Source organism: Helianthus annuus, chromosome 1 (genome assembly GCF_002127325.2).
Source record: "Helianthus annuus cultivar XRQ/B chromosome 1, HanXRQr2.0-SUNRISE, whole genome shotgun sequence".
Taxonomy (NCBI): Eukaryota; Viridiplantae; Streptophyta; class Magnoliopsida; order Asterales; family Asteraceae; genus Helianthus; species Helianthus annuus.
The window spans coordinates 141,948,756-141,972,111 of NC_035433.2; the positions used below are offsets into that span (position 1 = coordinate 141,948,756).

Here is a 23,356-nt window from a genome sequence, read left to right on the forward strand (position 1 = left end):
TCAAAAAGTGATTAAAGTTGACGTCACATGTTTTACATGTTAATATTTATCATAAATTATTATATGAAATTAAATTATTACAATTACATCTATAATATAAGTTATAAAACTAAATAATATTAAATTAAAATAATAATTATCTATAAGAGATTAAACTAAAATAATATTATTTATAAGAGGTGGCCTAATATGATGACAAGTGTCCCAAAAGTGGTTTCTTTTATTATATAGTATAGACTAGATATTAATAAACGAATTGAAATAAATACTAATTTTAAAATTATAATAATGTATAGTTTTTTTTAATACTTTTATTATTTTAATATTATTATATATTACTATATATTACTAAACGAATTGAAATGAATAGTAATTTTAATATTATAATAATGTATAATTTTTTTTAATACTTTTATTATTTTAATATTTTAATAATAGTTATTTTCTTTACTTTTTAACTTTAATCTTTTTTTTAATATCAGGGGTTGGGATAAGTTTGGTGTCAACCGGTATCTAACCAGTACTGGTATCGAAAATACCGGTACGGTCCTATTCGTTATCAGTACATGAAGGTAAAAACCGGCACTAATACCAAAAATGCCAAAAGTTGGTGCCGAATTGATATCGGAAATCTTTTGGTTCGGGAAATTCAGTGCTACTACTCTGTACCATTTGCTCATCCCTGATCACGTTTACCATACGAACAACGGTACCGTACAATTTTTTTGTTGATTTTCTTCAACTTTTAATTTTTCTTTTTTTAGTTTCAGGGGTAGGGATGAGCTCGGTGCCAATCGGTACTGATACCGAAAATACCGGTTACGGTACCAGTATATGAAGGTAAAAAACGGTAGTGAACCGGTACCAGGAACGCCAAAAGTTTCGGTACCGAATTGGTACTTAAGATCTTTCGGTTCGACAAATTTGGTATCGGTACCCAGAACAATTTGCTCATCTCTGACCACGGGTTTCATACGAACAACATCGTTACCATACAACTTTTTTGGTTGATTTTCTTTCGGTTATCTTTTAGTGTTTTTTTCTACATTTTCTTTTTATTCTTGTCAGCAGTTCCGTTCGCAACACGCTCGTAGTGATTTCAAATCACATGTAAACACATACTAAATAACAAAAGAAATTTGCCGCAACGCGATTAACTTTTTTAATTGGATTTAACAATGTGCATCACCTATTTCTTCTTTTCTTAATTAAATATATAATAAAAAGATTTTTTTTTTGTTTAAGACTAAGGGATTGTTTAACAACTTCTGAATTGCTAAGTGCTGAACCAGTAAGAAGTTTGAACCATTAAGTGCTAAATCAGTAAAAGATCTTAACTATTAAGAGTCAATATACTGCTAACCATTCAGAGGACTAATTCAGATAAAATGTCTTAACCATTCAGACTCAGTATAATGTTTAACCATTCAGAGCCAAATGTCTGAATCATTCAGAGATCTGCTTGCGAAACAAACAATCTAAACTATTAAATACTGAACATGTAAGAGGTTTGAACCATTCAGCGTCCGCGTCAGGTTATCATTCATTTGTAATAGGGTTTTTTTAAGTAGTCGTAGTGATCGTTAGAGTTGCAAGAAGCTACACTAATATCTTATCTTTACATTGGAAATAATATTTGATTCCTCATCCAAGCTAATATTATAATATTTGCGTGTAAAGACTTCACTAAATTGTATTTTGTTACCCGAGTAAAGTTTAACTGCCACTATGGGTGTGCATTTGGTTTTACTAGCTAATTTCGAGCGAGTTTTGTTCCACGAGATTTTTAATAGCCCCAAACGTAATTACACAACCTACTGATAAACAACATAATATCAATGGAGACTATGATTGTTAAAGTAGATAACGATTTGAAATTTGCTCAAAAATTATTAGAAAAAAGATCTTTCGATATTAGCATGTATAGTTTTCGAGTCAGGCTCGTTCATATTAAGTTTGGGTTGAGCTCGCTTGTTTGGCTTGTTTAAGTTAATTAGGTCATTTAAAAAGCTAAGCCTTTACCGGCATCTAAAACCCACGAGTCTTTTTCTTTATTGTCATATTTATATAGTTTGTTTTATTTATACATATGTGCAAGATATAAAAAATCTTCAAAACTTCTAAAATATATGAGATGGCTCTAGATTTATTGAGCCAAGAGCGAACTTAAAATTCAGCTCGTTAACATGTTCAAGTTGAGCTAGATCGTTTAACTTCAAAATTGGCTCATTCATGAAGCATACCTAGTGGAGACTTGTATTACTAGATTATTGGCAAATTGGATTTAAATAATCTTAACTTTCTCAATTTGGTCGATAATAATCCCAACTCAGTTATTTGCCGATAATAATCCGAACTGGTTCACTTTTGGCCGATAATAGTCCGCCGTTAAAAATAGCTTAACGGAGTTAAGTCTTTTTTTTTCTGAATTACAAACCGATGTTTTAGGGATTTTAATTAGAACGAGGATATGAGTCGATTTATGTAAAACTTACCTCGGAACGGTGCTCCAAACGGCTTGATTTTTGTTAATTGGAAGTTTAAACACCCGAATTGAAGCACCGTTTTCGTCGTTTTGGGCAGTATTTCAAGGTAAATTTTACATCAATCAACTCGTATCCTTGTTCTATTCAAAAGCCCTAAAACATCGGTTTGTAATTCGAAAAAAAACTTAACTCCGTTAAGCTATTTTTAACGCAAACTATTATCGGCCAAAAGGGGACCAGTTCGCATTATTATCGGCAAATAACTGAGTTGGGATTATTATCGGCCAAATTGAGAAAGTTGAGATTATTTAAATCCAATTTGTCTAGATTATTTGATAAATTAATTTTAATTTTAATAGTTTAAATAAATAATAACCATATGACCCAACATCTGTGTGGTTTAGGTTTTTTACTTTGGGTTTCTTTTTTATTGGGCTAAGCCCTAAACAATATAATCTACATACGTCAAATCACATCCTTTTCGTTTGTAATTTGATTTTTTCTCTATTTTGAGAAAAAAGATAGTAAAGCCCAATAGCGACAACCAGAAGAGAACTATTGGCCCAACGAGAGCAGCCCTTCACTATTGCAAACTCATTACGCATGAATGAGAATGCGTCCATGATCCATCTGAACTTTTGGAACCTTTCGGTCGAGTGACAACACGCTAATAAAGTTGTACGGGTTTAAATCTTACAAAGTGTAAATTAGGTGAATTTAAAGAGTATATTTTTAAAGGATGTATGTTTGCCGTTAAAAAAAATCTAATTGGCTTGAATAATAGTTTATAAGCAAACTTTATATCACCACGGTTACCAAAATCAACATGAACTCGACTAGTTATAAAGAACAAGGTCAATTAAAATATATGTGAATAGGTTTATAAAATCTATGGGCACAATTATTAACTTGGATAGTGGAAGGTCATCATCCATTTAATCTTAAACATAATCATTTAATAAGTTTTTTAAAACAACTAACTCACACACTCTAATCCTACTTATAAATCTATATAATTGTCCATCGTTATCTTTTTTTTTTCTTTGAACGACAAATTTGAATCACTGACGGACCACTGGAGTATCATCGTGCCACCAGCGGAACCACCCGATCATATCCATCCACTAGGCAATAATGTCTATACAACTAATTCAGGAGGAAACCCAATAAATCTAGCAAAGCCCCTTGTGAGAATCGAACCTAGGACCTCATGGTCCCTAAGCCTTATCTCATCCCAAAATGCTACTAGGCTATAATGCCATTCTCCATCGTTATCTTTTCTACACACCTAAACCCTCAACCACCAAGAAGATGTCTTTTTATACATACCTTAATATCGCTAGGCTACATACCCTTTAGTCTTCTCTACATACCCTTTAGTGGTTACAACAATTGCGTCCTCGGTTCAACCTATGGGTATGGGAGAAGTTTCTGTTTGATTTCAGGTTTCTCGTTATTTTGTTTCAAGTGGGTCCTTCACATGTATCACATCACGAGTGTTTATTTGTAGGTTTTTTCCTCTTGCGGCTGTAGTGGAAATTGTTTGTAGTAGGGTCGGTTTCTCTTAGATTTGTGGTTCAGGACCTTGTTGTTGATTTTGTCTAGCTTCTTGCTATTCGGGTTTTCATTTATTTAATTAATAAAATTTTGACCGTTTGAAAAAAAAAAACAACGCCTATAAGAACCTCGCGATTTATAACCTATAGCACGAGAACTCGTCTTTTGGCATGTAATATTCATCGAAAAGTCCTTTAAATATTAAATTTTCATTTTGAACACTTGGTTGATTCCGTCCTTTTCCTTGCAAAATTAAACAGTAAGGTTGTGCATAACTAAATCACGCCCCTGCCACCATGGCGGACTGGCGGTGATCCGGCGTTGAACAACGATCTAAGTGAAAGTTAGGGGAGGCTTTAGAGGCTCGATCGTTATCTCCTTAACGCGGAAATCATGCAGCAACACATAGTAAAGAGTGGGGAATTAATTAGATATAATGGCAAGTAACCTCATTTTGTTTTTTAAGATTTAAAAATTTATATAAATTTTTATATTATTTTAACTAGCTTAGAACCCCAGGTATTACACGGGTTGAATAAATATAAGTTTATATATTAAATAATAAAAACTTATATCTTTATGAACCCCGTATACCGTACGGGTTAAAAGATGTAATTTTATATATCAAATAATAAAAAAATAGTTATATCTTTAAAAATCATGTGTATTACACAGATTAAATAAGTGTAATTTTGTATACTAAAAACGTCGTATCTTTAAAAAAAACTCGTGTATAATCGGGTTGAATAAATCTAACAAATAATAAAAATATTACATTCTTAAAAACCCCGTACATTACACGTGTTGAATAGATATAAAAAAGAGTTATATCTTTAAAAACCATGTGTATTACACAGATTAAATAAATGTATTTTTGTATATTAAATACTAAAAACGTTGTATCTTTAGAAAAACCCGTGTATAGTCGGGTTGAAAAATCTACCAAATAATAAAAAAATTATATCTTAAATAAATGTAATTTTGTATATTAAATTCCAAAAACGTCGTATCTTTAAAAAAAAACCCGTGTATAGTCGGATTGAAAAATCTACCAAATAATAAAAAAATTATATCCTTAAAAATCTCGCGTTTTACTCGAGTTGAATAAACATAATTTTGTATACCAAATAATAAAAAAAAAATTATGTTTTTAATAAACCTCGTGTATAACACGTGTTATATAAATGTAACTTTGTATAGTAAATAATAAAAAAATTATATTTTTAAAAACCCTGCGTTTTACACGAGTTGAATAAATATGATTTTGTATACTAATTAATAAAAATGCTATATTTTTAATAAATTATGATAACTTTTAATATTAATTTATTATTTATATATTTAATATAAGATAAGTAGGAAAGAGAGGTACTTGTTTTAAAAATATATTAAATTAACAATTTAGATTTGAGGATAATATTTTATTAAAGTATGATAAGATTTAATATTAATTTATTATTTATTTATTTAGTTAATATAAGATAAGTATAGATTTGAGGATACATTCTATGAATGACATGTGTCCAAAACTTGGTTTCTTTTATTATAGTAGATAGATAGATAGGTTATAGATGGTTAAAATCAGTAAAACCATTACAGAGTGAATTGAAACAAATTGATACGATGATGTTTCAATACTATTACAAACAAAAACTTTATGATATGACAATTAATGAAACCACTAGACATGTTATAAGACCCCTGTAGTGGGGCGTTTTTTAAAAAAAATTTAAAAAAACGCTCAAAAATGCCCCCCCCCCCCCAATTACATAGGGCATTGTTTGGCGTGTTTTTTGAAAAAAAAATGACTTTGGCGTTTTATATAAAACACTGAAATGTGCATTGGGGCATGAGATATGACCGTTGACAACGGTCAATTGTTTAATATATTTTTTTTAAATTCCAAAATTTACCCACTATATATATACTACCCACTTTCTCCTATTTTTTATAAAAAAACTCACACTTTCTCTCCTACTTCTATATTTTATACAAACATGCATCCATTCCGACCCTCCTTTGGTGTCCCCGCAAGACCCATGAACCTGAACACAACCGAAACCGCAACACACGTTTAACCTTCAAGAAATGGACCCGAGCATGTTAACGTACGCGGCTTACTTGAGCGGTGCCACTCCGTTCGTGCCTCCCACCTTCGGCTATGGTCAAGCCGGCGGGTCGCAACCTTCACAACAACAAGCCGAACCCGATGTCGATGTCGTGCGGGAGACGCAACCCGAACCGGTGCCAGAGAAATCGAAACGCGGCAGAAGGTCGCATAAGAAGAAGGAAAAGGACGAACCTCGACGTAAAAATACTCACCTTAAATGGACGAAGGAGGAGGAATTCATGTTGACTCGGGCGTGGCTCGACGTTTCAGAGGACCACGAAATTGGTAACTTTTATATTTTTTTTACTTATATTTTTACTTTTATTTTTACTTTTATTTTTAACATACAACTTATATTTTTACTTTTATTTTTTCAATTTGTAGCAAACTTTCAAACGGGCCCCGTTTTTTGGGATAAGGTTCGTGCACTCTTTTATAGCACGTGGGGTCAATGCGAACATCGGGACAAAGATTCCATTTCTAGCAAATGGACCGACATCAACAACAAGTGTCATGCCTTCCAAGAAGTGTACCAACGTAACTACGATAATCGCCCGAGCGGTGAAGGTGGTGTCGGGGTTTTAACGAAGACTTTGGACGAGTACGAGAAAACGAAATGCCCTTTCCCGTACTATAAGTGTTGGGATCTACTACGAAAAAGTCCAAAGTGGGCGCTAGGAGGTACCATGACGTCTGGTAGTAGACGTCGAGCTAAACGGTCAAAAACATAATCCTCCGTTGACCCTGAAACACCGACATCGGATGCCCGCAATGTCGATCTTAATGAGGTGGTGGACGTTGACGAGGAACTTGAAGAAGAGTTGACCTGACCGCCCGGTAGAAGAAAGGATAAGCGAACCGGGAAAAAAACGGTGGAGTCGTCTTCCGATCTCGAGTTGAAGGAAGATTTCGAGGAGATGAACCGTCGTCTCCAACACATTCGCGACCTCGGCCACCAACGTTATGAGATTATGAAAGAACGAGTGGCCGAAACCAAAAAGTTTAACGAGATGCAAGAGGCGAGGCAAATGGAAAAGGACATTGAGTTTTTGTCCAAACCGATCGACCACCTCCAAGGCGACGCGTTGATCCTTGCGCAAATGCATCGCCAAAAAAATCGAGAAAAATATGGACTCTAGATCATTTTCTTTTTTTTTAACTTTATCTTTTTTTCGGTTTTTTTGTTTTCGGTTTTTTTAATTTCAAGTAGTGTAAATTTTATTTTAAATTAATGAAGATTTTTATGTTTTAAATAAAAAAATAATTGTGAAATGATTGCATGAGCGTTATTGGGCATTATTCCCACTATGCCACTTTTGTAATAACCCCCAATAATGCCTCATGCTATCTGGACTACCACGTGTCACAAAACGTCCCATAGTAGAAGCATTATTTGGCTAAACCACTACACATGATATAAGCATCAAGAAAACCTGAATTTCACTAGGATATCTTTAAAATTGTAGCTTTTCTAACACTTGTCCACTTCTGATTATAGTTTGTTTCAAGTAAGTTCTACTTCAACGCACAAATGACTAATTTAACAAAAAAAAAATAATCAAACAATCATTTAAACAAACTTCAACACTTGTCAACCATACATTAAAACTAATTAAATCAAACATATAGATTGACATGTATCCTGTAAATGAGGTAGTGGCGGACTAATTGGAACTAATTGGAGAAAAACTTGACGTTTCTTGTGACTCAGATTCGACTTTCATTTTGTTAGATATTTTGTGTAATCGGGATTGACTTGGTGATCAAGACGAATAATAAAACACATCAAGCAAGTTAGAATGTACGGTAGTGCATGCTTGTTTGAGTTATTATTTTTCGAAGTGTATGGGCGGAGCCCGTACTCTACGGGGGTTCCAAGGGGGCAACGCCCCCTTGGCGGGGGTCCGGAGACACCGCCCCTGGGAGCAGGGTCGAAGGGGCGGCAGCCCCTGGCGGGGCCCAAGGGGCAGAGAACAATGTTTTTTTTCTGGAAAACGCCACATTTTCGAAAACATCAAAATTTGGCAGTTTTAGGAGGCAGTTTGTCTTAAAATTGAAATAACTGCCTAATGGCAGTTAACCATCCCTGACCCCAAAATTCGTAGATAGTTTTTTGTCACAATTTCTTCTGGTTCAGACAATACACAGACAAACATACCCTGGTTCAATTTTTCGAAAATCAGAGTTGTATCCGATTAAATTATTCGGGTGAACCACCGAAATAATTTGATTTAAGATTGATTACACGCCTCTCTAATCATCCGGTTTTCTGAAAATTCCACAACACATTTTCCCCATTATTTTCTGCGGCATCGGCGAATACGGGTGGTGTCGGTTCGTTTTGAGTGGGAGGCGAGGTTTTACCGATTATTTTACTGTCGTGCCTTCAGCGGGTGAAGGTCGGGTTTCCGTGTATCTAGGAGAGCCAAGGGGTGACGATGGTCAAGTAGTTGATCTTGACCACAGCGTCCGATGTGACGGTGGTTGAGACGTAATTAAAAAAAAGGGAAAATTACCAGCATAGCCGTTTGACCAAGCCAATTTCGAAAATGGCCATTTGACCGGGCATAATGCACCCTCCCATGAAAGTGAACTCCCATAATTATGCACCTTCAATCCAACCATCAGCTAGCCGACACGTGTCCCTGCTGCCTGAAACGGCTTTATGCCGCCACGCCTGGCAGCCGAGCCGCTTCCCCCCCAAGCCAAGCCGCTTCGCAGAATGCCTGATTTATGCCGCTTTGAGGACTGCCAAGCCGAGCCGCTTCATGGTAAAGCCGAGCCGCTTTACCCCATTCCAAGCCGCTATAGTCTGAATTTAAGCCGCTTTACCCCCCAAGCCGCTATAACTTGTGCTCAAGCCGTTTCATCCAACATCCAAGCCGCTACACCCCGGATACGAGCCGCTTCAGCTTCCCGCCAAGCCGTCTAAACCTATGGCCAAGCCGTTTCAACCTGGTCAAGCCGTTTCATCAACATCCAAGCCGCTACACATGTTTTTTTATTTATAATTTCGTATGTATATATATATACATCTGTTTTTTGTCTTTTACACACATCTGTGTTTTGTCTTCTCGTTATCTTTGTAGTAATACATTGTTTGGTCACGTTTAGTATAACTCATGGGTGTTAAGTGTGTGATATACATCGGGGGTAAGTGGGAGGTTGTTAACGGGAACATCGAGTATGTTGCCGGTCACGATTGTATTACTAGACGTGGTTTAGAAGTTGAAACTACTTTTTTCTACATCACTTTTTTAAGTTATATTCGAAAGATGTGTGATATTCAAAATATTACTCGGATATCCTACCGGATGTCTTCGTTTACAGATCCGATAGATATAATGAATGATAATGATGTTGTTTTTTTCTTTAATTTGGCTAATAGTAAACCATTTGAATTATTTCAGTTATATGTCATTCAAGAACCCGGTGTTGAGTCTTCTGATTGCGCATTTTTAAACAATTTCAAAGTTCCTGATTTGAATTTATCTTTTGATGATAGTGATAAAAAAATTAATGAAAACTGTACCCAATTATATTTACCGAGTAATACCCAAGGCATATCTTCTATTGTGTTTGAGCCAGGCCACATTTTTAATAGCAAAGAGGAAATGAAACTTGAATTGGGTAAAAAATGTTTGATAGAACGATTTGAGTTTAAAGTTGATAGATCGTCTAAATCACGGTACGAAGTGTCATGTTGTGTTGATGGTTGTGAGTGGCGTTTTAGGGCATACAGCTTTGCTGGTGATAGCGCATTTTACGTTAAATATTTTAACGATAAACACACTTGTTCAAAGACGCTCACACACCCACATTTTCGTCAGGCAAACCCCCAAGTTGTGGGTCATTATTTAGTGCCTCAATTAAAAGACGGTGGTCGAATTTATCGCGGAAACGAGATAAAGTCCGATTTTAAACAAAATTTAGGAATTGATATTAGTTACATGCAAGCATGGCATGGAAAATGTCATGCTTTAGAACTCTTGCAAGGTACAAGCAGAGATTCTTTTGCCGAACTCCCAATCTATTGTTACAATTTGGAGCGGGCGAATCCGGGAACCGTGACTCACATTTGGGTTGACGACGAGAGTCGATTTGAAATGGTATTTGTGGCTATTGGTGCAGCGGTAAGTCGGCATGGACCTTAATAATATTTTTTTTATCTTAAAATATGATGGTCATTCACTGATTTTTTTTTTCAGGTTCGTAGTTTTATGCGTAATTTAAGACCTGTTATTATTATAGACGCTGCCCATTTGAAGGGTGAATTTAAAGGAACATTGTTTTTAGCAGTTGGCATGGACGGAAATAACCAGATTTTACCAATTGCCTATGGAATAGGCAAATCAGAGGATGGTGCTTCTTGGACATGGTTCCTCTCAAAGCTTAAAGGTTGTGTTGGTGAAATTCCAGATATGGCGATCATATCGGATAGGGCCAATTCAATACATTTAGCTGTAAGCAACGTGTTTCCACACGCTTATCATGGTCTCTGCTGTCGACATTTAATGGTGAACTTAAGTTTACCGTCGAATAAAAAAAAGGAATACGAGAGCCTCTGGTGGAAGACCTGTAAATCTTACCGGTTGTCTGATTTTAATGAGTCTTTCCACACTCTATGTCTTGCAGTTCCTAGAATACGGAACACTTTAATAAGTATCGGGTTTGGACGGTGGGCAAGAGCGCATTGTCCCGGCAATCGATATCATTATATGACATCTAACAGTGCAGAGTCAATTAACGCTTTGTCTAAAGACTATCGTAAATTGCCAGTAACCCAACTTATTGAATTTTTCCGTCAATCTGTTCAAAAATGGTTCTATGATCGTCGGCTGGAGGGAATTAAGGAAAGACATGAGCTTACCCAGTGGGCTCAAAAAAAAATTGCAAAGAAAATTGATGGGTCTAGAACTTGGACTGCCGCTGGTGTAGGGTTGAACACTTTTGATGTTGACGACAGGAAAAAACGTGGTTTTGTAAATTTTTACGATCGAACATGTAGTTGCCGTGTTTGGCAAGTTTCTGGACTACCCTGTGGGCACGTGATTGCTGTATCCAAATTCTTAGGTGAAACTGACTGCAGTCATTATGCTTTCCGATGTTATTCCAATGAAGTGTATAAAAAAACATACGAGGAAGCGATTAATCCTCTTCCTCATAAATCTGAATGGGAGATACCAGAAGATCGTATAAATGTTCGCCCCCCGCATATGACAAAACGTCAGTCGGGCCGTCCGCGAGCAAACAACAGAATCTTGTCTCGAGGGGAAGAACCCACGCCTCTATATTGTGGTAGGTGTAAGACACATGGACACCATCGTGACGTTTGTTCAGCCCCAATCCCATCGCAACAACGTTCGCGTAAAGGCAAGGAAACCGTTGCTCACGAAGACCCAGGAAATAATCCGTCTGATAATTATTTTCCGTCTTATAATTTGGGAGATTTTTAGTTTTAGTGTAGTATTTTGGAATTTTTTTTATGCACAACATTCTGTTGAAATCCTTGTACTTGAAAAATATATTTATATTTTAACTTGAATTATTTTAACATGCATAGATACAAACATCAGTTTTTTTTTGGTGTGAATCGGCCAGCGTAGAGTTCATCCGCCATGTACCGTCTGTATCTGACACAAGCATCCTGTAGATTTTCCTCTTCCCATGTCAATGCAAAGTTTTGAACAAGTTTTTCCATTAACATACAAATAATTACACCTGAATTTCGACCTGTATGATCCCCGTTATCTGGCCACACATCATCCCCCGCACACTCCAAGGTATCTGTCTCGTTTATTCCAGAAAGTTGCCAGTACGATATGCGACCCAAAAACCATAAGAATGGAGACTCAAATTCAAGTAGAATTTGATGTATTTTTTTATGTATGCAAAACGACTCTCCACAATGCATTACATTACAATTATTTGGGAAATAAACTTTAACTTTTAGTGACAACATGTTTATCTGTAAGATTAACCAGTGTTGATCCTTGTGTGAAACTGGCATGTAGACCTACAAAATGTCGATATTTAAATGGCCGGATCAAATTATTTTTGGATGAAATTAATAAAATAATAAACAACTTTTACCGTATCCACATTCCAAAATGCAGGAAATTTTTGTCTAGACCCATCTGCATAGCTGTAAGCATCATGCTTCTGTTCAACTACCATGTTGAAAAAATGAGGGGGCATAATTGTCCAACGATAATCATTAGACTGGCATGGCCGTGTCTCGCTTTGAGTTTCCCGTAAATACATTAGCTTGTTACACCATGCATTTATGTGCTGGAAATTAAAGGGCAAAACTAATTTTAAAATATTAAAAAAAAAACATATATAGTTCGTATGTTTAGATTTTTAAATACCGTTTCTTGTATAAAACCATTGCCACAAAACCCAAGAAGTCCGCCCCACCAGTCTTTTCCTAACGGTGTAACGCCCATGTATGTCGAATAGCAAGTTGGTGTATCACCATCGTAGTAAAACCCAAGAACATTTGGAGACCAATTGTCATATCGATCATCTTCAATGATCCAACGCGTGTTCTGTACTGGATGAGGAATGGTTGAGCAAGACCTCCTTTTGGACATTATTAGTTCCTCAGTATGTTGGAAAGAGGAAGCATAAAGATGTGTATATATAGCCACCTCCATCCAAATATGTATGTTTTTTTAATTTAATTTTTTTCTAATAATTACTTTAAAAAATGCACAAGACTTTATTTATTAAGATAGAATAGGAAACAAACGGACAATCATTTATATAAACGTACGATTAAACTATAAATCTAAGAAATAAAAAATAGATTATTTCTAAGGCCAATCACCCAAGAAGAATGGGGGCGGCGAGACCGAACGATCACTGTCTCGACCGTCAGATCTTGGGGAGTACCAACATGTACGACGTGGGCTCTCCGGTGTTGGGCATCGAGTGTCCTCCTCCCCCCACCATTCTACATACTCCTCTCCCGGGTCCGTTTCATAGCCTTCCGGTCTTCCATGCTCAAGCATCTGGTTAGGTTGATTAGTGTTTGGCGATGCAATTTGAAGTGTGCTCATTGCTAAATCGTATGCCAAGTTCAACTCTTGATCTGTTAAATCGTCAGGATGTTCTTGCTGGTAATATTCATAAACAATGTTTTCGTTTTCTAGTGGTGGGTTTGTAGTTTCTTGGTTTTCTGAGTTAATTGAAGGTGGTGGGTTTGTAGTTTCTTGGTTCAGACGACGTCGTGTTAATCTCCCAGGTGCGGGAAGTAGTTGGTTCGAAGGAGGAGGGTTCGGTCGACGTCGAGTGGATCGCCGACGTGTTGCGGAAACCACTGGTTCGATAGGATCTTGGTTACCTACACCCATGTTTGTGTTCATAGTGAGTTCTGTTTATTTTGAAGGTGTAATGGTGTGTGTGGATGTTGGGGGGTTTATATAATAGAACGAAGTCATCATAATTCTATATAAATAATTAAACATTTAAAATAAATATCATTAAACAAGATTTGGGCGTGGTAAACATCGCCAAAAATACAGTTTATCTGCCATGAAACGTCTGTATGCTAAAAAATTTTGAATTGTTTGTCCGGATCGAATAATTGGTTTGTCTGCTACTAAATGCTCCATAAGCATACATAGATAGACTCCCTCATTTCCTGAGAGTGACCTGTTAGACACCATGTATTCTTCATTAACCTCGAAAATCATGCGTTTTTCCGGTTTGCCCGTCTTTTTCCAATATTGCAAATGCACCAACAAAGCTCCGAAATAAACTGCGAACTTAGTCAACCGTGGGTGAATAACATTTCTGTACTTTTCACCAACACTTATGTTTTCACATGCGTATATAACTAATTCCTGAGTTACCAACTCAAGTCGAAGCAGCACCCATTCTCTATTTTCCAGCGGCAGTGGGAAAAAAACGTAATCAACGTCGATGAAAGAAGGAAATGGGTTTAATTTACCATTACCATACATAGCCACGTTTTTAGTAACAGAGTCTAATAAATTCTCATAGAATTGTGGTGGTAGAATAGTCCAACGCAAGTTTAGCATTTTCTCCGTTTGAAGTTTTCTACTCCTCCAAGCCATCAGTCTTCCAACCCAACCTTCAATATGTTGTAGAAGCATCATTTATTAATTTTTAGATATGTTAACATCAAAAAAACAACATATTGTACAAAGATTAAAACGAAATTTACTAAAGCCGTTAGGTAGCCGTTACTACGATATCCCAACAGAGTGCCCCAAAAATTTTGGTTTAACTCAATTGATCTTGAGAAAACAGCCGAGTAGCAGAATGGAGCGTCTCCATTATTGTAAAATGTGACAACATCTTTCGACCAATTCTCCGTTTCGTCGTCTAGAATTGCCCATCTACCTGTTCTATGGAGGTGTAAGCTTTCACGGTTCTGTACAAACTGGTTGTCTTCAGCATTTTGTGCATTTGAAGGTTCAGAGGACGAACTTTCACTATTGTTTTTTGGCTTCCTCAATTTGCTAAGAATCCAACTTGATGATTTGTTAACGGGTTGAGTGTTTTTATTAGACATTTTTTCCAACTATATGAGAGAAAGTGGTTTTTTTGTGTGTTGTATTTATACTCCAAGTCTTAGAATTAATTACTTATAAGTATAAATATAAATTATTTTGTTTATTAACTTACCATGTTAGTAAAATAAAAAAAAATTAAAAAATATAAATTACGCTAGGTATGCCGCTATAGCTGTCGGATATGCCGCTATAGCTGTCGGATATGCCGCTATACCTGACGGTTATGCCGCTACACCTATGTCTTTCCCTTTCCAAGATGATGTGACATGACCGCTGCCCATTATGCCGCTACACCTGCCCAAGCCGGTACACCTGCCAATATGCCGCTACCGCTATGCCCATTATGCCGCTACCGCTATGCAAAGCCGGTACACCTGCCAATATGCCGGTTCACCTACAAATATGCCGGTACACCGCTACCCCAAGCCGCTTCGCTGTATTTATGCCGCGTAACCTGTCGCCATGCCGCTACCGCTGTATTTATGCCGGTACACCGCTACCCCCAAGCCGCTTCGCCATTAAAAATGCCGCTTCACATCTACAAATATGCCGTTTCACTTACTCGGTTCACCCAGTGTTGACACGTGTCCGAACAATTATATGTTGATTAATTAATTATTACAGTTATATGTTGATTAATTAATTATTACAGATTATACCCATTTATGTGCAGATGTGGATCATGGAGATTTTTCCAGAATTTCGAGCAGAACCCGAATTATTTCAAGTACAGACGATTCCAAGATTTTTAGGTTGGGGAGCCGGAACTAAGTACCAGAAGCAAGGTGTGGAGAAATATCTCCGTAATGCTATTAAGGTATTTTCACTAAATTTACAATTATAAAACATATTTATTTACTTTAGGTAACTGTTCTTATAATTTTTTGTATCGCAAAATATAGAAACCTGAATGCCAACCTCTTATGTGCATACTACCCACCGATGCTGAGATGCGAACTGAGTGGTTTGTTGCCAGTTCAGATTATTTGGATACCCAACGTCAACTGTATGGTATTGACACGTCGTCTGATGTACGGTCACATATGACAGCTCAAGTACGGCCTCAAGATTTAAATGAGGTGTATAATAATATTTTCGGTTTAAATGAGCCGAAACAACCGTTTTCCCCGGCACCAGACCGAACAGAAATTCCACAACAAAATTTTGGTCCCGGTCAATTTTCTTATGGGGTTGGTTCTAATGACGAACTTATTGAAAAATTTAAGTTGTTGATGGATGAAAACAACCACAAGTTAAGTTTGATCATGGATGAAAAGAACCACAAGTTAACTGCCATGTTAAGTTCTGCGGGTTTACATGGTGTTCGGCCGGTTCCTGCTAGTACTCCATTTTCCATGCCAGAAGTTAACTTTAGTGATAAGGTAATACTTGAATTTTTTTAATTTATTATTTTTATAAATTTTTCATAATAATTAATAATTTATAAACTGATGACATTTTTTAAAATTTATAATTTCAGGGTGTAGCCGACCAGTTTGAAGTGTACGATAATAGTTATCGTGTGCCGAGCTTCAACAGAATGCAAGAAGATATTGTAAGTTATAAACTAATGAAATTTTTTAAAATATAATTTTTCAACTGTATAGTCTTATATATTTTTTTTCTCGTAGAATGCTGATCCGGAGTTGGTCAATTTGAGGCGATCTGAACGGCTTGTCAAGCCCTCATCCTGTGTGCTATCACCATTTGTTGTTTTTAAACATTTGAAAAAAGGGCAAACAAGGAAGCGAAAAACAGATGATCAAAAGATCGCTGAAATTAGGAGTTGGTATCCTAGTAGTGGCGATGTCCAGCTCCGATTAACGACGGGTGGATTCGTAGGTCCGTCATTCTGGTCAGCACTGCTAGGTGACGATAACGAGGGGTGGTTGAGCGATGATGTAAGGAATTTTAGATATATTATCTGTTTACTAACAAAAGTAAAATATTATTTGATTTTTTGCTAAACAGCATATCTTTGGTTGGATGATCCACTTGTATGAATCGAGAGATCGTAATGCCCGTTGGAGTATTTTACCACCATATTTCCAAATGTATTTTTATGGAACGACTCTCCCTGAACAAACATACAAGGGTTATTACACCGGGGTCGTGGAACCTTTTCCAGCAATTACTACAGTTGATGAGGTTCTTTCTAATTTAATTTTAATTTTATTTACATAGTTCCGTAAAAGTTTATTAATTTTAAAAAATAAAATATAGGTGTATGTACCTTTGCTTATACCGCAAACACACTGGTTTCTGGGGGTTTTCAACCTGGTTAACCGTACTCTGACTGTTTACGACAGGTACTATTCTTTTTCGTTTGTGTTTTTAGTTAAAAATTTATTAATTGTAACATTTCTTTTTTTACTTTGTCATTATCTAATATGTTTTATGTTTATATTTTGTAGCCTTGCAGAATCGCCATTTCTGGACCGGGGAAGAGACCAAGTGCTCACTCATATTAATTTTGTCTTTGACAATTGGCTACGTAGGCACGGTTACTACACCACAATGCCCATACCGCTGACTTACCCCTTTCATGTTACTTTTGCACACAACGTGCCTCAACAAACAGGGCCTTTAGGAGATTGTGGGGTATGGGTTTGCATTTTCCTGGAAAAGCTAATTAACGGGAAGCAGATTAATGACGGTGAAGACCCCAACGTAACGGCTAGCAATATGAGGCGGCACCTTGCTATGCTTTTCTATGATTCAAAATTAGAAGGAGAGTCGAGTGTTGAAAAAATAATTCAGAGTGTTGAACGTAATAGTGATGTAACGACACCGTTTTATTAGATTTGTTATGTACTTGAATTAAAAAAAAGTTTAAAATATGTTATTCTACTATTTTTGCTATAATATAATATAATACCAAAAAAAAAAAAATTAATAATAGTCCCTTATTACACCTACCACCACCTATATATACCCCCCCCCCCAAAAATCAACTACACTTAGCAAAATGGTGCTATGCAGGAATTGTGGATCGCAAACAATTATAAAAACTTCCTGGACCGCTACAAACCCGGGAAGAAAATTCTATTGCTGCATCAGTCGACGAGGAGGCTGTGGGTTTGTGGATTGGGCAGAGGGGCCCTCGTGCCAAAGAGCTATTGATGTATTTCGACATTTCATGCATGAACAACAACATGTGACCGTTGCAAATCAAGCAAGTGAAATTAGGCATCTTCAAGACGAAGCGTTAACAATGGCGGTGAAGTATACACGCGTGAAGATGTTGTTACTATTTAGCTGGGTTTTTTTCGTCTTGTATTATGTTGTTCATTAGAGTTAAATATTCTAATTAAAATTAAATAAATAGTTGAATTTCGAGTTTGCACCGAGTTTTTCGTCACTCGTAGTTTCTATTTTACTTTATTTATTAACTATCAATACCCCTTTAATTTAACTAACCTATTAAGTTTTAATATTTAAAAACATAAAAAAACCTTAAATAGCCACAATTCTTTGGTGGGGGATAGCTATTACCGAGGTGGGGGGGGGTGGGGTGGGGGTGGGTGTGGGGTAGCGGTGTGGGGGGCGGGTGGGTGTGGGGTAGCGGTGTGGGGGGGGGTGTGGGGTAGCGGTGTGGGGTGGCTAATGTTGGCTATAAATAGCCACAATTGATTAGTCTCCCAAACCATTCACAAGTTTGTTACTTAAAAAAAACACAAGATGGTTAATTGGACAGAAGAAGAAGAACTAGCATTAGTAACAGCTATCGTTGACGCTAAACGAAATTTACAACGCGGACAAACCGCGTACTGGGGGCAAGCGTTTCAACACTATCAACAGCACGTCGGCAACGCGCGACACAACTTAAACGCGTGTCAACACAAATGGCGTGATCTTAAACCGAAGTTGGATCGGTTTAAACGTTACTACAACCGTGTCCCGGCGGCTAGGTTGAGCCACGATGATCGGGTGTATATCGCGAGGGTCGAGTTTAGGCACGAAGAGAATACGGATTTTAAGTTGGTTGACCACTTTAATATTTATCTTACTTCGTAGTTTTTTTTTTTAATGCTATGTAGTTTTATATTTTTAGGATTTAATAAGTAGATTGTGTAATATTTTTAGGATTTAATAAGTAGATTGTGTAATATTGTTAGGATTTAATAAGTAGGTTGTGTAATATTGTAATATTTTTAGAATTTATAAGCCCGTTTTGTATAATATTGATTTAAGTATAATGTTTATTATTTCTAATTCAACTCTTATCGATAAAAATATATACAAATTTCCGATATAAATCATGATTAGTTATTTAAAAAAATTATATAAACGATATTTCTTAGTTTTTTCCATGAATGACTTGATATATTTATTTATATAAACGATATTTCAAAGGATCTAACATAGCGGCGGAAAAACTGGCTATTCTAAAACTTTCAATTAACATATTAAAGGAATTAACTTGGGTATCCTATCAGCTCCTGCCTGGAGGAAAAACTGGCTAAGACACTTTGATTGTAACATAGCGGCGCGGGTTCGAGTCACGCAGAGGGCCGGTCCGAACAGAAGGACCCCCTTTTTGTTTCTTTTTTTTGACTCTTAACTGAAGTAACTGAGTTTTCTAACTCAGTTAGTGGTTTCTTTTATAAAAACTAACCTATTTGGACTAACTAGGTTATTTTGAATGTATTAAAGGATCTACTAACTAGGTTAGTTTTCTACTAACCTTGTTAACCAAAAACTAATTTATTAAAATATTAGTTTATTTAATTTAATAAAATATTAATTTATTAAATTAATAATTAATAAAAAACAAAGATAAAAGAGATAAAAATGAATTCTATTCTTCACAATATTCAACCGAGTTATTAAATATATGGAGAGAAAGAGTATTTTGATATTTTTGGATTTTTTTTGATATTTTTTGAAGTTTTTTGATATTTTTTTGATGTTTTTTTATATATTTTGATATTTTTTAAAAAATGATACTGTAGCGGCTCGGCTTGTACTTAACGCGGCTTGGCTTCTAAATTAGGCGGCATGGCTTGTACTTGTGGGCAGGCGGTGAAGCGGCTTGGCTTGGGGGGGGAAGCGGCTCGGCTGCCAGGCGAGGCGGCATAAAGCCGTTTCAGGCAGCAGGGACACGTGTCGGCTAGCTGATGGTTGGATTGAAGGTGCATAATTATGGGAGTTCACTTTCATGGGAGGGTGCATTATGCCCGGTCAAATGGCCATTTTCGAAATTGGCTTGGTCAAACGGCTATGCTGGTAATTTTCCCTAAAAAAAAATTGACATGCATCCTTAAAAAGGCTGTCAGAAAAGAAGAAAAGCAAAACAATGGGCAGCAACCTTCTTGTCGGTAAAACCAGTTTCACAAACCCAAAACCAGCTGCTCCGCCCACCAATCCTCTATATCACCCCTACCCTACTTATCATGCACCTTCACCACCCCCACCAAAAAAATATCCACAAATTTCACATTTTGAATTCTGGGTTTTCATCTTTATACAATTTCATTCTTTATCAAATCTTGCACAACTTTTTTCTTTCAAATTTCACATTTTGAATTCTGGGTTTTCATCTTTATACAATTTCAGTTATTGGGTCTCATTCTTTATCCAATCTTGCACACCTTTTTTCTTTCAAATTTCACATTTTGAATTCTGGGTTTTCATCTTTATACAATTTCAGTTAGTGGGTCTCAATCTTTATCCAATCTTGCACAATTTTTTTTTTTTCAAAATGGATAAAAATGGCATTTTTTCCAGCCCATTAGGGCTTGAAATCTCATTAAACCACCACCAGCAAAACCCTAATTTCCACCACCGTCAACCACCGTTCGCCGGCGCCGGAACCACCACCGGCGCCGCCGTGAAACAGCCGTACCCATATGTTCATAAACAAAGAGCTTCACCAATTAGTGATGAAGAAGTTCCGGCCACCACCCCCACCGACGACAGCGGCGGCGCCGGCGACGGAAAGTTGAGACAAGGGTCGCCGTGGCAGAGGATGAAATGGACGGATAATATGGTGAGGTTGTTGATAATGGTGGTTTTTTATGTCGGAGATGAAGTGTGGTCCGATCAAGTTTCCGATACGGCGGCGAAGAAAAAAGGCGGCGGCGGCGGTGGTGGCGGTGGTGGTGGGGTGATGCAGAAAAAGGGGAAGTGGAAATCAGTTTCTAAAGCAATGATGGAAAAAGGGTTTTATGTATCTCCACAACAATGTGAAGATAAATTTAATGATTTAAATAAAAGATATAAAAGGGTTAATGATATATTGGGAAAAGGGATTGCTTGTAAAGTTGTTGAGAATAATAGTTTGTTGGAAACAATGGATCATATACCTTTGAAGTTGAAGGAAGAGGTGAAGAAATTGCTTAATTCTAAGCATCTTTTCTTTAGGGAAATGTGTGCTTACCATAATACTTGTGGTGGGGGTGTCGGTGGCGGCGGTGGTGGCGGAGGAAGCGGTGTGGGGGTGGGGGTAGCGCGTCCTTCGCCACCATTGGATGCCATGGCTAGTGAACACCCTGGGCGCCACAGGCAAAAATGTGTGCATTCGAACGATGAGGAGGACGAAGAAAACGATGATGAAGATGGGGATGATGAGGAGGAAGATGATGGTTTAAGCAAGCGGAAGAGAAGTCGAATGGAGGAGAATGGTGGGCACGAGAGTGTGATTCGACAATTTAATGGCGAATTGAGCTCGGTGATTCAAGATTTGACAAAAAGTGTGTGGGAGAAGAGGCAATGGATGAAGGTGAAGAGGATGCAATTGGAAGAACAAAGAGTAGGGTTTGAAGGTGAGACATATGAATTGGAGAAACGGAGATTGAGATGGGTTAAGTTTTGTTGGAGTAGAGAAAGGGAAATGGAGTTGGAGAAGGTGAGGAATGAGAGAATGAAGCTTGAGAATGAAAGAATGGTGATCTTGTTAAGGCAAAAAGAAAGAGAGTTGGTTGATGGTTTACAATAATAATAATAATCATCAAATGTCATAAGAGGGATTAGTTTAGTGATGATCAATCTTACAATATAGCATTGGTTATAGAATAGGATCAAATAAATAATGACAATCGTAAAATGTTTGAGAAATAAGTCTCACTTGACTTAACATGACTAAAGTGTCACTTTCCTCAGTTTCAACCAATTTTATTAGCAATTTCATTAGGAAAATGTACCAATGTTGAAAGAATAGTGATCTTGTTGAGGCAGAAAGATATAGAGTCGGTTGATGTTCAACAATGTTCAAAAGACCATGCATACTGGTTTTGGGGGAATGATGCCCCACTTTTGGGCGTTGTCCGTCACGTGTCGTTCTAGTCAGTAAAAGGACGTTTTTCTAAAAAGGGTGTGGTGGGGATGTGGGTATTATGTTAATAGGGATGTAAGAAATAAATAAATAAATAAAAACCATGAAAAAAATTGATTGGACAAAGAATAGGAAGACGAAGGGTGATTGGACAAACTAATTGGGGCAAGTGCGTGGAAAATAGCACGCCTCAACTGATCTGGACCAAAAAAACGCCCACAGGGGCGGAGGTGGTGGCGTGCTCCGGCGTTGTTGGACAAAAAATGCTCGAAATATACATTACTACGGGTGGTCTAAGAGTTGGTTGATGTTTAGTGATGATCCATCTCCTAGTACAGCCTTGGTTATAGAATAGGACCATATAAATGATGACAATCTAGAAATGTTTGAGAAAGAAGTCTCTGTCTCACTTGACTTAACATGACCAAAGTGTCCCTTGCGGAAGGATTAGCGGAAATATGATGTTTGTAAGGATTGAAAAAAAGAGTGTTTTTAAAGGATTAATGAAAGTACGGTGTTACAGTTTTGGGCATGTTTGTAACCTACGTGTTCCCATGGCACATGTTTTTTAGTGATGCAGAAATTAATTTCACACGCATGTCCATGCATACCAGATAATTATTTCTTATGCCTTACACGATTATTAGACAAAAAAAAACCAAACACTCCCAGTTTGCTCATTTTTACTGTAACCGGCCCTATGCCACTACAAACGTATAATCATATAAGCTTTTTTAGTGTTAGTTACAGATATGTAATGCACTTAAATAATATTTATCTGTTTGGCAATATTTCATCTACACAAAATGTAACATACTTCTGGAATAAAACGGTCAAAATTGTTCTAATTACTTCTTATATTATACACGATAATTAAACCAACAAAAAACGAACACGCCCAGTGGGACTCGAACCCACAATCGCCTGATTAGAAGTCAGACGCCTTATCCATTAGGCCATGGGCGCTTGTTGTTTGTTGTACAACGAATTTTTCATTTAAACCTTATCTATTAAATATTTGTTTAATATTAACACTAATAGGATCTTAAAATTTATTTAAGACCTGAAACATACATTCTTTTGTATTAGATGATTTCAAACATTATTTTATTCTTGTTGAACAAATTCAACTAATAAACTCTAAAAGAAAAATGAATTACAACATTATATTGGATACCCTTAATTTTCAAGAAATAGTGACGGATCTAGAAAATCTTTATAGGTGCAACGTTTAAAAAAAAATTGGTAACAAAATCGAAAAATGTCATTTTTTTTTTCCAAAATTTACACTACCGTCGAAACGTCAAGGGACAACAACAAAGGTTACCCCTTTGTTACAAGGTAGGTCCGCCCTTGACTCCCACAACACCATAAATAAATT

The 23,356-nt window shown here is 36.7% G+C and overlaps 3 protein-coding genes and 1 non-coding gene across 4 annotated transcripts; 2 read left to right on the top strand and 2 right to left on the bottom strand.

Moving 5' to 3' along the window:
- Positions 1–9,275: 9,275 nt before the first annotated feature.
- LOC110933207 lies at positions 9,276–11,609 on the top strand. The gene is made up of 2 exons (XM_022176444.2): positions 9,276–10,286; positions 10,362–11,609. The coding sequence occupies exons 1-2, from the start codon at positions 9,276–9,278 to the stop codon at positions 11,607–11,609; spliced, it is 2,259 nt and encodes a 752-aa protein (XP_022032136.2).
- Positions 11,610–11,637: 28 nt separating this feature from the next.
- Positions 11,638–12,424, bottom strand: LOC110940606. The gene is made up of 2 exons (XM_022182161.2): positions 12,247–12,424; positions 11,638–12,169 (listed from the first exon to the last, which is right to left on the bottom strand). Exons 1-2 carry the CDS (start codon positions 12,415–12,417, stop codon positions 11,726–11,728), a joined length of 615 nt encoding a protein of 204 aa, XP_022037853.1. The 5' UTR covers positions 12,418–12,424; the 3' UTR covers positions 11,638–11,725.
- Positions 12,425–20,403: 7,979 nt separating this feature from the next.
- LOC110933192 lies at positions 20,404–21,639 on the top strand. Its single transcript, XM_022176428.1, has one exon. The coding sequence runs from the start codon at positions 20,404–20,406 to the stop codon at positions 21,637–21,639; it is 1,236 nt and encodes a 411-aa protein (XP_022032120.1).
- Positions 21,640–22,868: 1,229 nt separating this feature from the next.
- TRNAR-UCU lies at positions 22,869–22,941 on the bottom strand. Its single transcript has one exon. It is a non-coding gene; the product is annotated as a tRNA-Arg (tRNA).
- Positions 22,942–23,356: the final 415 nt, after the last annotated feature.